Source organism: Anopheles coluzzii, chromosome 3 (genome assembly GCF_943734685.1).
Source record: "Anopheles coluzzii chromosome 3, AcolN3, whole genome shotgun sequence".
Classification (NCBI taxonomy): Eukaryota; Metazoa; Arthropoda; class Insecta; order Diptera; family Culicidae; genus Anopheles; species Anopheles coluzzii.
In genome coordinates this window covers 90,594,613-90,608,547 of record NC_064671.1, presented here as the reverse complement: position 1 = coordinate 90,608,547, position 13,935 = coordinate 90,594,613, and the positions used below count along the sequence as shown (strand labels likewise).

Below are 13,935 nucleotides of genomic sequence, written 5' to 3'. Positions count from 1 at the left end.
CATGTCAATCGATCGAGCAAAGGAGGCTTTGACTTGTTTGATGTTGTTGTCTCCGGTTTATTCTAACACTGGTTATATCCTGGTGTGGTTTTTTCGTTGGTTTTGTTGTTTGCTTTATTATACTTTTCGGTTTTTTTTCTCTGCTTTTTAACAAAATCGTTTAAATCGTGTTTCACACTCGTTTGGTCCTGTTTGTTCTAGGTTATTGCTGTAAAATTGGCTAAAATATTATTAACAGATGGTACTTGTTACTCTTCCACACACCACCTCATCATGCGCGCACGTAGTAATATATCCCTCTTTAGCTACCACCGTGTGCTAATATTTTTCCTGTCCTGCCCCTTTAACTTACCATACTTAAAGCGACTTCTTTCATTCAACAACAATCCTTTTAATTTAGCTCGAAACAAGCAAAAAAAGCCCTTTTCCATTTTCTTCCTCCACCGTTAACCACCAGCCCTCTCTCCCCCACAGAAACGCAAAATATTTACCCCCCTTTTTCTCACTACAATGTGTCTGTGTGTGTGTTTGTGTGTACTCTGTATACACCGAGCATGGCTGCTGTGCGCATCATCGCCCATGTGTGTGTGTTTTGTCGTCGTGCATGTTGCGCATGGCTCTGCTATGTTTGTACACGAACGCGCGCGCACGCACACGCACACTGATTTTCGAAACCCGCTGATCCGGACTAGTGTTTTGATTGATTTAAAATTGTGTTTTTTTTTTCATTTCATCTTTTTTTCTGTAATTTTGTTTTCTTCCTTTTTTATATGTATTTCTGCTCCGTGTTTTGTATTCATCGGAATGCCCGAAACGCAGGGACAATTTGCGGCTGCCATCCGAAAGGTGTATAGCTGAATAAGTTTTTTTTCATTTACTCTCTCTCTCTCTTTCCTACTCTATTTATGCACTCTGTCTTTCTTTCTTGTTTTGATTTCTTTTCTAATATTTCTTTCTTAGTTTTATTGTTTTATTATTTTCCTTTCGTTGATTAGTTTGCCATTTCCTTCTGTTGTATGCTGATGCAACCTTTTTATTTTATTATTTTTTTTCTTTCTCTCTCTCTTTTTATTTCTTATTCCCACTTCTTACTCTAATATACCGTTTCGTTTAATATTAACTTTCCTGTTAGCACTTCTTTTCTTATTACTTTTCCGTTCTGTTAACAAACCCACCTCACCCACACACACACCTACACCGTCTTCTCACCATCTTCTCTGTCGTTTGGTTTTGATTTTGTTTTATTCTCCTGTTTACTTTTTTTTAGGCCCAACGATGGCCAAGCAAATACTTCAACAAGTACAGCTAGGTAAATATATATCTCCATAATTAGTTGTTCTTCTCCCTACCCTCTCTCTCTCTCTCTCTCTCTCACACTCACTCTCACTTTCTCACGATATCTTTCAATGATCGAAGCAAAGCAACAAACAAAATTTTAAATTATCAAACCAATTTTTAAACAAAACGGAAACAAACAAAGTGTGTAGTGGTATACCGTTATAGTTAAGCGAAAGACACTGGCGTTTATCTGCGTTTTTTTATGTTTCAAACAGTGAACGGCTTTCGATTTCGTGTTAAGTTTCATAGACGTTCGTGATTTCTCCCCAGTTTGAGGACTTCCTTTTTCTCCACAATCTAGTACTCTGAGGGACATTGTGTTGTGTTTTACGTTGGTAGTAGTAGGCTGTGTTCATGTACGCATGCTTAGCGTCCGTAAGTAACGTCTTGACGAACAAGGGACAGTAGACAAACAGGAGAAGGAAAAAAATAATTTAAAGTGCCTAAAATTTCATAGCAAAATTATGTGTTACCTGTTGTTACCACATTCGTTTGCCATGTTTTTCGTTGATTTGCTACCGTAATTTCTTACATATTTTAGTATCTTTTTGTGTGTGTGTTTATGCGTTTTGTTGGTTGTACGTGTGTCTCCACATTCCATAATGCACTGTTTTTTTTTTTTGTGTTAAATGTGTCCTTTTTATGTACATTTTTTCATTTTTCTACACCACCACCACCCAAAATGTGCTCTTTGTTTGTTGTAACGTTTTCTTTTTGTTTTTTGTTTCCTTTTATGTTTCATTTGTTTTGTGGATTTGTAAAGCAAACATCATTTTAAAGTGCGGGGGATCCCAACAGCTTCCAACAGATTGTGCGTAGTTGGGTGGGGGTTTTGTCCCCTTCTAAAAACCATTTTGTCCTCCCACTACCACCTCCCGATAAATGAAGAAATGTTCAGTTTGTTGTCTTTGGTTTCGAACGAGATGAAATGAACACTAAAGCAGTATGAATAATGTGTATTTTTATTCTTTCTTTTTTCTCTCTCTCTACAATCTCTTTCTCTCTTCTTGCTACCCAAAAAAAACATCTAAAATTAAACAAAAAATCCTTTCCGAAAACGCTCCACTTTGTGCGTCCGTGTGTGTGTGCGTATGTGTGTCTTTGTATGCGCGCGCGTATGTGTGTGTGTCCCTCCATGCAGTACGAACACGGAGGAACCGGTAAAGCCACGTGTACTGCGCTTCACCTGGTCGATGAAGACAACCTCCCCCCGGCTGCCGGACGAAATCATGGCCGAAATCCGGTCCGTGCTGGACAAGAACAATTGTGATTATGAGCAGCGAGAACGGTAAGCATTTCTAACCTTGCTAAGAAGTTGGAAAAAATATACAATTTAATGTGTGTTTAATGTTGTACCAATCTCCTGGAAAGATTCGTGCTGCTGTGCGTACACGGCGACCCGAACACCGACTCGCTAGTGCAGTGGGAAATTGAAGTCTGCAAGCTGCCCCGGCTATCGCTGAACGGTGTCCGGTTTAAGAGAATATCGGGTAAGTCGGGCAAATGAATAAGGAGCTGATTGATCGTGGCTAATTTTCACATTTTCTCCTTCACCCACCACACAGGCACCAGCATCGGCTTCAAGAACATTGCGTCGAAGATCGCGTACGATCTACGTCTGTGACTCGATACAAAATCGGAAGAGTATCACTCGGTCGGGAGCGATACGACCCAGGACGATGGCGACGACGGTGGCGACGACGACGATGGGACAGCTAGCGGTGGTGGTGGTGGTCTAACGGAAGCGGAATCAGAATCGGAACAGAAGCGCAGCAATCATCATCATCATGCACGGAAAGAGGGGGGTAACGGCGGGGACGGTAGCGTGGAACCGGTGGAACCGTTCGTCCCGGGCGGCAGCGTCCGGATGCGGTCGAAAACACCCTCGGCGGCTGGTGCCACCGGCGGTGGCAGCAAACGCTGGTCGCTGGTCGTGGTCGATGGGCGTTCGTCGTTGCGACGCAAGGAGAAGGAAAGGATCAGCAGCCACCATCAGCAGTCGCTACCGCGCCAGCGAAAGGAAAAGATGAAAGAGGAAGACACTGGGCCTACGACGACGACGACGCCATCCCGAACCGAGACTGTTGCTACTACTTCCGGTAATGGAGGAGGAGGAGAGGGAGAAGGCAGTGGTGATGGGGGTGGTGGTGGTGGTGGTGGTGGTGGCAGCACCGGCACCGGCTGTCAACCCGCCGGCTACAACAGCCTCTTCGCCTCGCTGCTGCGTACCACCACGCTGTGAGCTGTAAAGAGAAGCTGAAACAAACAAACGCAAAACAACCACCACCAACCTACTACTACTGACTGTTAGTTAAATCAATTATAGTTGTACACACACACACAGCCACACACACAGAGAGACACCACTTCACACCGACCTATCTTTATAACCTAACCTACCTACCAACCTACCTGCTGTTGGCGTGTACTGAGTACTGTGTGTCGGCAAAGCGCGCAACGACGCAGCAGAGAATCACTGTTGCGCATACGCATACCGCGCATACCGCACTGTTACGCACCAGGATAAGAAAATGCGCGTCTGAAATGAAAGCAGAGCAGAAGAGGGACGCACAGGAGGAAGCGGAAATTGCTGCTGGAAAACAAAACGCCCGGAAAACATAAAACTTAAAATTGCCTTCATCCTCAGAGGCGCCCAGATGCGAAGGGACAACCTTTTTGAAGAGATAGAGAAACACACACACCCCTAGAAAGGCAACTACAGGCCACAACTATCCCCCTCCCCTTCCCTCGTAAAAGTAATTCACAGAATTTAAGCGTAGTAAAAGTGAAGCAGAAGAAATATGTGAACAAACTGAAAGTATTCGCTGATAAAATATCGTCGTAAATTGTTACACGTAGTAGGGGGTGGGGTACAGTGAGACAGAAGGAAGACATTGACATTGGATCCTCTACTACCACCGGTTGTTTCTGGAAGAACGGGGGTAAAGGTGGCGCCACACTTACTGTGCGTGCTGCGCTATTTTATTCGCGCGACTGTGCGTAGGCAAGCGTGTTCCGCGGGGTGTATTGTGACCCTCCCCCTTGGCCGAAAAGACCGTGACTGATTTTACTAGCCGACACTAGAGAGACACACACACAGACATACACACAAAACGGAAATAAGGGAAGCGAAACAAACGCGCCTGTGTGTGTGCAGTACTGTTTAAGCGAATCTTCTATAACCCGACTCCCCTTTCTCAGCATTTTATATATCACGTGCCCGTTTTTTCTCGCGCATGGTCTTTAGTAATTATTGCACTGCGATAAAGCATAGAAGAAGCAAGAGAAGAAAAAAAACACAAAAAAGAGGATAAAAAAGAAGCACATTTACAACAATCACACACACACACACAGAAATACCTTCCCGTTGTTGTTGTTATTGATGTTGTGTCGGTTCTTAGCCGGTCGCGCTTCCTATATTACAGCAATCCTAGTAGCCGTAGCAACAGCAGCAGCAACAGCTGTGTGTGTGCCTCTGCGAACAAGCAACCACGTGGGTGATGCGCTGTACGCAAAAGGTGGGCGCGCGCGCGTGCAATGTAAAGTAAAGCTGGGTGGTGGTACCGTCATATAAATATTTCCTGTTTTCGATCGGTAGCGAAATTATATGAAATTATTAAGCTGATGTGGGGTGGGCTTTAGTGTGTATTAGTGTGAGAGGTTGAGGGTATACACACAATTGTATAGAGAAACGTTTAATCTCGTTGCCTCGTTGTGTTGTGTTTGTGTACACACCTTTTGAACACACGCATCATAAACACATTATCCTATCCCCTTTGCATTCGCTCCGGTGTCCGGTGTTTTCCACTGTCATGTCATTTTCTTCCGATACAATTCCAGTAGTATAGGAATGGAAGAGAGGGAGGGAGAAACTGAAGAAGAAAAAAACTTAAAAAATGGTTTCTATACTGCTACTATAGGCCATTCAGCGCTTTTAGTACGTCCCCTGTGAGGCGCGTTTGTCACCTGAAGAATGTAGACACGTACCCTCAAGGCTCTCGGCATAAAGTACGCGCACCACACGCTTTATTCGCTCCACCATCATCCCGTTTTATATATTGTGTATAAGGACAGAAAACCCTACCCCTCCACCCCTCCCTCCCTTCCGCTAATTATACATAATATTACTATTATGCAATATAAAGTAATAGCCGTTCGATCGTGTGTTTGTAATAAGTGTGTGTGTGTGTGCGTGTGGTGTAGAAGCTAAAACGTCGAGACAAAAAACCTGATCCCCCTGATATCGACGATCGTTTAACAGTCGCGAAGAGGAAAGGGGGACGAGGAAAATGAACAAAAGTTTAAAAGCAAAACAGTAAATCCACTAAACGAAACGATCGGGGGTGTGCACATCCCCCTTTTCCTTCGTATGTTCCCGTTTTCTTATCCGATCGGCTAGAGATGTGCTTGCTGCTACTACATTTTGAGTGTGTAAGTTCGAGCAGATGATCGCTCGATATCCTGAAAGTGCAACAATTATTTATTACGTTCGGGACAGGTGAACTAAAGCTGACACAAAAACACGGACGAGAAAGGATTACAAAAGTAGTGGTAGTAGTAGTAGTAGTAAAACAAAAAAGGGTAAAATGCTGCTGCTGCGGCGCCGTGCCGTGTCCACGTTTTGATTGCACAGGAAAGGGAGGGATAGTAGCGAGGGAAGGAGAGAGATGAAAAGAAAACAATGAACAAACGTTTGAAGAAAGTTGGAAAAAAGAGAAACAAACGTTAAAGTGGTGTGGATGGAGTACTACGTAGTAGATCGTCTGATGTGGCACCGGAGTCGGAGCCACAATGATGGCGCATTAAGAAAAGGCTAATTAAATATTATTTCTATTACGCAGAGCCGAGCACGCATCGAGCATGTGTGTGTGTGGGTGAGTGGATGTGTATGCGCGCACCCCCACATAAACAAACGAGAAATTGAAAGAAAGTATATATTGCTAGTTATTTGTTAGAGTAAATTGAAGAAAGAGAGAGCGAGAGAAAAAAACAAGTACAGAGCAAAATGAAGATGGAAAAGAAGAAAAAAGAAAAAAAGAACAGAAAAGAAAACTAAGAACAGAAAAGAAAACTAAGAAAAGAGAAGAAAAAAGAAGAAGCAAATGCAAGAAGAAAAAACAATGCTAAGAGGAGAAAGTCAGAAGCAGTAAGTAATATTAATACACAACTATCGATAAGAGCAACTTTACGAGCATTAGGAGAGAAAGAGGAAGGAGAAGCAGCAGCAACAGCAGCAGCAGCAGAGAATAACCAAAATTTACCGCATACACAGACACACACACACACACATCCATACAATTGTAAACACACTCAAAAAATGTGCGTACACTCAAAACACCTACATACATACCATGCGAACGTAAAGAACAGATCGATAAGCATACAAGCATATTGAAAGGAAGAAAAGTTCATTCATAACACAAACGCAAACCTTCACTAGTACGTGCTCTGAGTATATAATGATAAGTAGTTACATCCCCGTTGTTACAAGTGTATGTCAGAAGAAGCCAACATATACAGCATGCAAGTGAAAGCAGCAGGTACACACAAGAAATCATACAAGAGGAGAAAAGGAGGTTTTGTTCTTCCCCATTTAGCTAGAGCAAGGGGCGAAGTGAACATGTGGTGAAACACCCCTAGCAAGAGAGGAGAGAGCGTGCGCGTTGGTAGTAGTAGTACATCGTTACTAGGAGACGATCGCGCATCGCATCACGATCATCAACCATCATTATCGTCATCGTACACACTCCGGCTGCATCAAAGCAAGCGCGTATAACACAATACTGTCTCTCCCCCTCATGTGTTTTGTCCCATCAAGGAGAAGGAAGAAGAAGGTAAAGCATCCTCTCACACACAGATACATACATCCAGCAAAACCCTACACACTCACACAAACAAAAACATACATGCATCGTTTTCTAGCTTAGTAAGGTTGAACAGAATTAGAAACATTAATAATAGAATGGAGAAAAATAAAAAAAACTGCAAAAAATGATATCCCCCCAAAAATACATTGGTTTAAATGCTGTTTATTGTGTAGTTTGTGGAAAGAAAATGTAATATTTGTCGGTAATTTATTGCCACCCCCGATTCCACGCCTGGACCTGATACTAAACCTATACAAAATCCTTGAAGTGATCCAGCATCCAAACCGATCTTCAAACTGATTCCGAACCAAAACGTTTTTTTCGAATCCTCCAACTGATGCTACTGTGCCAACTAGTCGACGAGGATACGAACAAGACCAGGTACAAAGTTTATACAAAAAAAAACTGTTCCACGAGGACGATTGCGGGCATAAATAAAACTCCCAAAAATTAATTTCTTCTGTGAGATGAATATCACACCTAGCATATGAACATGCACAACCCATAGTGCCATTTCCCACAATCAACTGTCAGTTTTTGAGTTGTCAAAGTGTCAAACTGTTGTGCTGTCAAATGTTGCTGATCCAACCCGCCGGGAACGATTATTGCCGTTTTCTGTCTTGTCTTCCCCCGCCAACCACACACACACACTGTAACACCAGTCGAACCTGCGTCACCATCTCCAACACTAATCTGCACCACACCATCGCCGCAATTCGGTGGCCCCGCAGAGTGAAACATACGGAACAGCGGCTGTAGGAGCGCCGATTCTTCCCAAGAGAACGACAGACCCTTCCGGCCGGAAGATTATTTCCCCCCGTCCCCCTTTGCCCCAGCGGTCACCAGAGGTAGGTCAGTGTCACCAGACGGGTGGTGGGTGTTCCGTATGGCAGGAAAGTGTTCGCGATCGGTGGATAGAGAAAAAAAAACCCCACACACAGGCACACGCACACACACACACGCGCGGGGTACAAAACAGCAGTGAAACGTCGCACTGACAGTGCCAACAGGCAGCAGGCTGGGACAGGACGGGTGATTGTTTTTCTCCCCTACATGGCACACTGGGCTTGACCACCGTGTGGCAAAAGTTGCGAGCATCCCTCCCCGCGGGAACCGAAACAAGCATCCGCGGAACAAGGAACACCGTCGTGGCCATCCCGGGGCACCTGTAGTGGGAAGGGGAATTTCGGTCGTGCCGTGCCGTGTATGTGTGTATGTGCGACAGTTCCCGATTTTTCCCTTTCATTTTTCGCCGTCACCGTGAGAGCGCACACACGGGGAACTACCTGTCTCGATTCGCTTGTGTGCGTGTGTGTCGTGCATACACACCGAGACGTGCGTGCGTGTTCGACTGTCCCTCCCGCAAACCCGCGCGGGCACATTGGCAAAGAACTGCATTCGTGTCACGGTTACGGTACGATCCGCGGGTCTCCGTCTAATCCTCCAGTACGCACACGCACACACACAGACAGACATCCATCACAGGAACCGTCCGTCCACCAGCGGGATCATAATTCCGAAGTTTGGCAGGTTTTGGGGGGTGGGCAGAGAGGTGAGCATAACAGTGCGTGGAAGTGGTGGTCGTGGTGAGGGAAAACGGCCCCGTGTACGGGTTTTTTTTATCTTCCTGTCTCCCCACTGCTTTCGCTCTGTGGACATACCTATACACACACGCACACATGCAAGTGCACACGTGTGTATATCTTCTTTCCTTCCTCCCGTACACTTTCCCTTTATCATTTTGTGCCAAAAAAAACAGGTGTGTGTGTGTGGGAGAGAACAGAAGTAATGCCCCTCTCCCCTCCCCCTCTCTCCACATTCCACACAGTTACAATTTACCAACCAGTAACAACAACAACTTCAGTGCAATTCAGTGCAACTCGTGTGTATGTGTGCGTGTATCAGTGTGTGTGTTTGCCTGCGTGTGCCCTACGGAAGGTAAATAAATGGCAGCTGTTTCGGTTTACGATGTGGGTTGAGATCGGAGGAAGAATCTGGACCTCAACCTCCCCCCGCGATTTCCGGCTCGGGCCCTTACGGCAAGGATCCGGAAAGCAGTGACCAAATGTCAAACTGTGTCCCAAAACAACCCCCTCCCATCCTCTCCCTCCCTCCCTCTACATCCTTGATTGCTGCTCGGGTTGCTACAGGTTGTTGCTGACGTTTCTAACTCGTTCCTCGTGTTTTGTTTTCCCTGATTCTGCTCCGCTGTCTCCGTAGTAGGCTGGTTGGATGCCATCAAACACCACCCCGAACCCACCACAGCATCCGCCACACCGTGTGTGTGAAGACTTGAAACCATCGCTCCCCACCCCTTCAACGCCAGCTCCACCGTCACAAAGCCGGAGAAAGGAGAGTGAAATCCGGGAGTGAGCGAGACGCCAGACGCAGTGTGTGTAAGTGAGTGAGTGATCGCCCGAGAAGTGGACCGACCGATCGACCGACCACCAGCCGCCAGTCTCAGTGTGCTGCACGTTCCTGGTGCGACTTTGGATGGAACGTGCAACCCGTCACGAAACTGAGAAGCACTGAACAAGGGACAACAAGTGGAAGCTCTTCCGAGGTGTGTTGCTCTCACGGGTGATTAGCGGAGAGAATGATTCTACGAAGCGTACGGCTCCATTCAGCGTAGAAGTTCCGGTTCCTGGTGTGTCATCCCCCTCCCCGCCCGCACCCCCTTCTCTGTCTCACACGCCGAATCGGACACGCCGCGCGATGGACAATCGGCTCAACATTGGGTCGGAGGTGCGTGAGCTCAAGCTCGGCTCGACCTTCTCCAACGCCGGACCGTCGAACCAGTTTCACACGATAAAATGTAAGTAGCCAGGGAGGGGAGGAAACTCACCAAAGCACGCTGACGTCGACAGAACTAAATGGCTGCTGCTTCTTCTTCTTTCCCACTCCCGCAGATGATTTCAAACCGGCTAGCGTCGACGTGAACAAACCGGCGGTGCTGGAAATTAGTGCCAACAAGCAGGTCACCGTTACCGTGCCGCACCTGGGTAAATAAAAATGGAGCCTTTGCTTTCTGCTTCAAGTGTCGTTCTTCATCTTTCTCGTTTTTTCCCCTCCCATTTCCCGCCAGATGGTTCCGGTGTGCCGAATACCGTCTTCAAGGGCAACCAGCGCGACTACTCGCGGAAGGACTGCGTGCTCATACTGAACCGGGCGACCGGGGAGATTACGCTCGAGCAGCTCAACAGCAGCATCGTGGTGAAGAAGACGAGGTAAGACGGTCAGACCAGGGGGGTGACATAGAAATGAAAGTCTTTAAACGACACTGATCCCGCAATTTCATCCCAACCAACACGCAGGATCGAAAACAAGGCACCGAATCCACCGCCGCCCACACTGCCAACGATCAAGGTCGAAAACAACACCGCACGCCAGAGCTCCAAGACGAAGATTACGACCGGCGTGCGGAAGAATGCGCCGATCAGCTTCATGCCAAAGCACTCGCCACTGCAGGGTTCGCCGTCCTATCCGCACCGGAGTCCCCAGTCGGCCCCGGCGTAAGTAGAGCTTCAAGGAGAACGCGCACACAAACACCACACCGTTCACTAATCTTGCCCCATGACTCTCTCTCTCTCTCATTACCTTCCCCACGACAGCTGGAACGCCAACAATACTCAACAAACCTTGCCAAGTATTCCGATGATCGGGCTGGACGATGGGCTGGATTTCGGTACCGTGGCACCGCCGCCGCCGTCCTCCTCGTCCTCCTCCTCCTCCTCCGCCTCTGCCAATGCGTCGTCGGGTGCGAGCATGAACAATCATCTGAACAACAACCTCGGCGGGAATTCCAACTCGAACCACGGCAGCAGTAGCAACAACCACCACCAGCATCAGCAGCAGCAGCAGCACCATAACCAACATAGTAACAATAGCAGTAGCAGTAGTAGTAGTAGCAGCAGCAGTAGTAGTAGCAATGTCGGCAACAATCACAGCGGCAGCAATAGCGGTGGCTACCTTAATCACGGTTCGACACAGAACAACAACAACAGCAACAACAATCACCATGGCAGTAGCAGTGGTAACAACCACCACCATCACAGTAACCATCTCAGCGTACCGTCGTACGGTGGGCAAGGTGGGGGACGGAACCATCTACACAGCGAACCGTCGTTGCCACCCAGCGTGGAAGTGAGTTTGCCGCCCGATCGGGAACTGTTGGCGCCCCCGGTCGCCCTGACCGGCATCGGTGTTGGAGCGACGAGCGTTAGTAGCCAGAAAAGCCTCCCCCTCCGGCGTTTGCTGACCCTGGTGTACTAATTGCTTCCTTCTTTGGTTTGCTTACAGGATCCGGAAATGATGACATCCTCGGAGTCGGACGGTTCGGACGATTCGGATTCGAGCAGCAGCGACCAGGAATCGGACAGCTCGACCGAGGACAACAACGATTCGCCAGTGAAGGGTAAGCATCATGGTAGTGTTGTGTGGCTTCCAAACCATGACTTTCACTCACAACACATTTGCTTCTTGCCATCTCCACAGAGTCCATTTTTGATCCACGGCCCGACCCGACGGTTGCCGTCACGGCCGCCGCAGTAGATCTGAGCAAGGACCTTTGCCTGTCCTCCAACTCCGATTCGGACGACTAAAGCCTGATTAAAGAGGAACTCACAGCACAGTCACACACACACGCACGCGCGCGGGGTCAGCAGATGAGGAATGAACGAAGGGGACCCCCTATGGAAGGAGCGGGGTAAGAGGAAAACGAGAAAACGAGAAAATTTGGCTACCGCAACGCAACGCGAGAGACAGAAAGTAATAGATGTTAAAAGTTATGTAAAGTTTTTTTGTTTTAAGGTTTTTTTTGCTTCTCTGTTTTGTTAGTGTTTTTCTGCGAGGAGGAGGGGGGGGTGATGGAGACCCCAAATTCCCCCCTCTCCCTACCTTCATTAGGAAAATTATTTATATTTATACATTGTGCTCAAGCTCGCCTCACAAAGGGAAGAAGCGTTGCTGCTACAGGGAGAATGTTTAAATGGGGGCATTCGAGCGATCGTTTCCCGTTGTTCGGGCATGATTGCAGAATGTGTGTACCATTTTACACCCTTGGTATGTCTTTTTAAAGGTAAAAGGACAAGGACCTCTCCTGCCAAGCGCGCATCGCTTCCTTCTCTACAAAAAGAAAAGAAAAAAGGCGGAAGCCAAGACACCAACACCAAGACGAGCGAGTGGGGTGGCATAAATATTAGCAGATAATTAGTCAATCAGTGTGTGTGTGTGTGTCGGTGTGTGCGTGTGTTAGTGAAGATCACAAGCGAAACTTCACACCGCAAAGGCAAACGGGAACAGGAATGTTATGCTCTAGCTTTGTTTTTTGTTTTGTTTACAGTTGTTTCGCTACGACTTAGTTACACATTTTACAAGTTTTTTTTCTCTCTCATGCTTCTATTATTATTCTTGTTAGTGTGTGTGTGTGCTATTGAAAAAAACGTTAAAAAATTGAAGTTGAAAAGAAGGAAACGAAAACGACTGAGCGGACAGTGCGAACGCCCGTGGCGCCACAGTGGACCGCGATCGCCTTACAGAGACAGAGAGAGAGAGAGAAATGGAGAGAACGTGGAGGTCCTGGTGGTTATTTTTTTACGACACAAAAGATGAAGAAGTAAAAGACATGAAGTTTGCCGGTAGGATGGGGTGGTGGCGCAGGAGGCTCTCTGAACAAGACTGTTACCAAGCAGCAGAGCCTGACACGTACGAGAAGAGCAGGGGCAGCAGCAAGGGGCAAGTTTCCGACAAAATCCGAATCCCACTGCTGCTTCGGCTGCTTCTTTTTTTTTGTAAATAATTAACTGAATCTTTCCATTAGTCCTCTCCCACCGTTGGGCCATGGTGGTTTATCGCAATGTTGTGTGGGGAGGCGTGTGAAGCCTTAACCTAGCCATTAGAAAGAGAGAGAGTGAGAGATACATAGAGCGAGAATGGAACAAGGGAGGGTCGTACAGGACACAGAGGACACAAAGAGCTGAGTATAGTAGGGGAAGTAGAGAGGAGGAAGGATGGAAAACAAAACGGAACGAAAAACACCAGAGACGCGGAAAAACGCGGGAACAGAAAGCACCAACTGTGTGTGTGTGTGTATGTGACACCACCCGATAATGTAGTAGGAGCAGAGGAGTAAGTGAACAAAGCGAGAACAGCTGGATCTGGCAGAGTGTGGCACACGCGCACACACAAGTGTGGAATGCTGTTGTGTGGGATACACTCTACACAGCCTGTAATTACAAAACAAACAAACAAAAAACTACAGATAAACGTGTTAATGATGCAAAACAAAATGAAAAAAAAACGACATTGTTTTTGGGTCAATTCTTCATCATGCTGACAGAACGAATGAGGAATATTATCCTCAACTCCTGAAATTTGATATACCTGAGCCTGACCCCTTATCGCCTGGTCATTCATAATTATAAACCCTTACTTCCTCGAGAGTCATTCTTGTGAGCGCGAACGCTCTTTAAGCAAACTTAACACCAATCGCAATCGCAATCACTCAACCAACGATAATGCGCCTAGTAATGCCACACCGTTTGCGTTCCTCCCGAGACTGTGCGCACGTGCTCACGCGTGTCACACCGAACGCGGTATGGACATGGAACCAAGTGGAATCATTTTCCGATATATAGCGCCTATTATGAGAGCATTCTTCTTCCGGTGGTCTATTCGACGGTGGATTGACGCTCAAACAAACACGTATCAATTTACATCGAGCACACACGCT

At 46.9% G+C, this 13,935-nt stretch overlaps 3 protein-coding genes across 15 annotated transcripts in view; all 3 read left to right on the top strand.

The window, feature by feature from the left end:
• Positions 1–6,741, top strand: part of LOC120959770 (MAP/microtubule affinity-regulating kinase 3) — a 62,041-nt gene extending 55,300 nt beyond the window's left edge. For 10 of the 13 annotated variants that reach the window (XM_049610568.1, XM_049610575.1, XM_049610567.1 and 7 more), the window contains 5 exons: positions 820–846; positions 1,268–1,309; positions 2,480–2,626; positions 2,710–2,828; positions 2,904–6,741. In XM_049610568.1, the coding sequence (XP_049466525.1) occupies positions 820–846; positions 1,268–1,309; positions 2,480–2,626; positions 2,710–2,828; positions 2,904–2,962 (394 nt within the window). In that variant the 3' untranslated portion in view covers positions 2,963–6,741. The remainder of the gene's footprint in view (positions 1–819; positions 847–1,267; positions 1,310–2,479; positions 2,627–2,709; positions 2,829–2,903) is intronic. The other 3 variants (XM_049610576.1, XM_049610582.1, XM_049610573.1) reach the window with 2 other exon arrangements.
• Positions 3,206–3,580, top strand: LOC125907361 (short stature homeobox protein 2-like). Its single transcript, XM_049609023.1, has one exon. It carries the CDS (start codon positions 3,206–3,208, stop codon positions 3,578–3,580), a length of 375 nt encoding a protein of 124 aa, XP_049464980.1.
• Positions 6,742–7,799: 1,058 nt separating the features above from the next.
• On the top strand, positions 7,800–12,892 carry LOC120959767 (ell-associated factor Eaf). Its single transcript, XM_040383408.2, has 8 exons — positions 7,800–8,053; positions 9,426–10,020; positions 10,115–10,207; positions 10,291–10,432; positions 10,520–10,717; positions 10,817–11,423; positions 11,505–11,619; positions 11,700–12,892. The coding sequence occupies exons 2-8, from the start codon at positions 9,921–9,923 to the stop codon at positions 11,804–11,806; spliced, it is 1,362 nt and encodes a 453-aa protein (XP_040239342.2). The 5' UTR covers positions 7,800–8,053; positions 9,426–9,920; the 3' UTR covers positions 11,807–12,892.
• Positions 12,893–13,935: the final 1,043 nt, after the last annotated feature.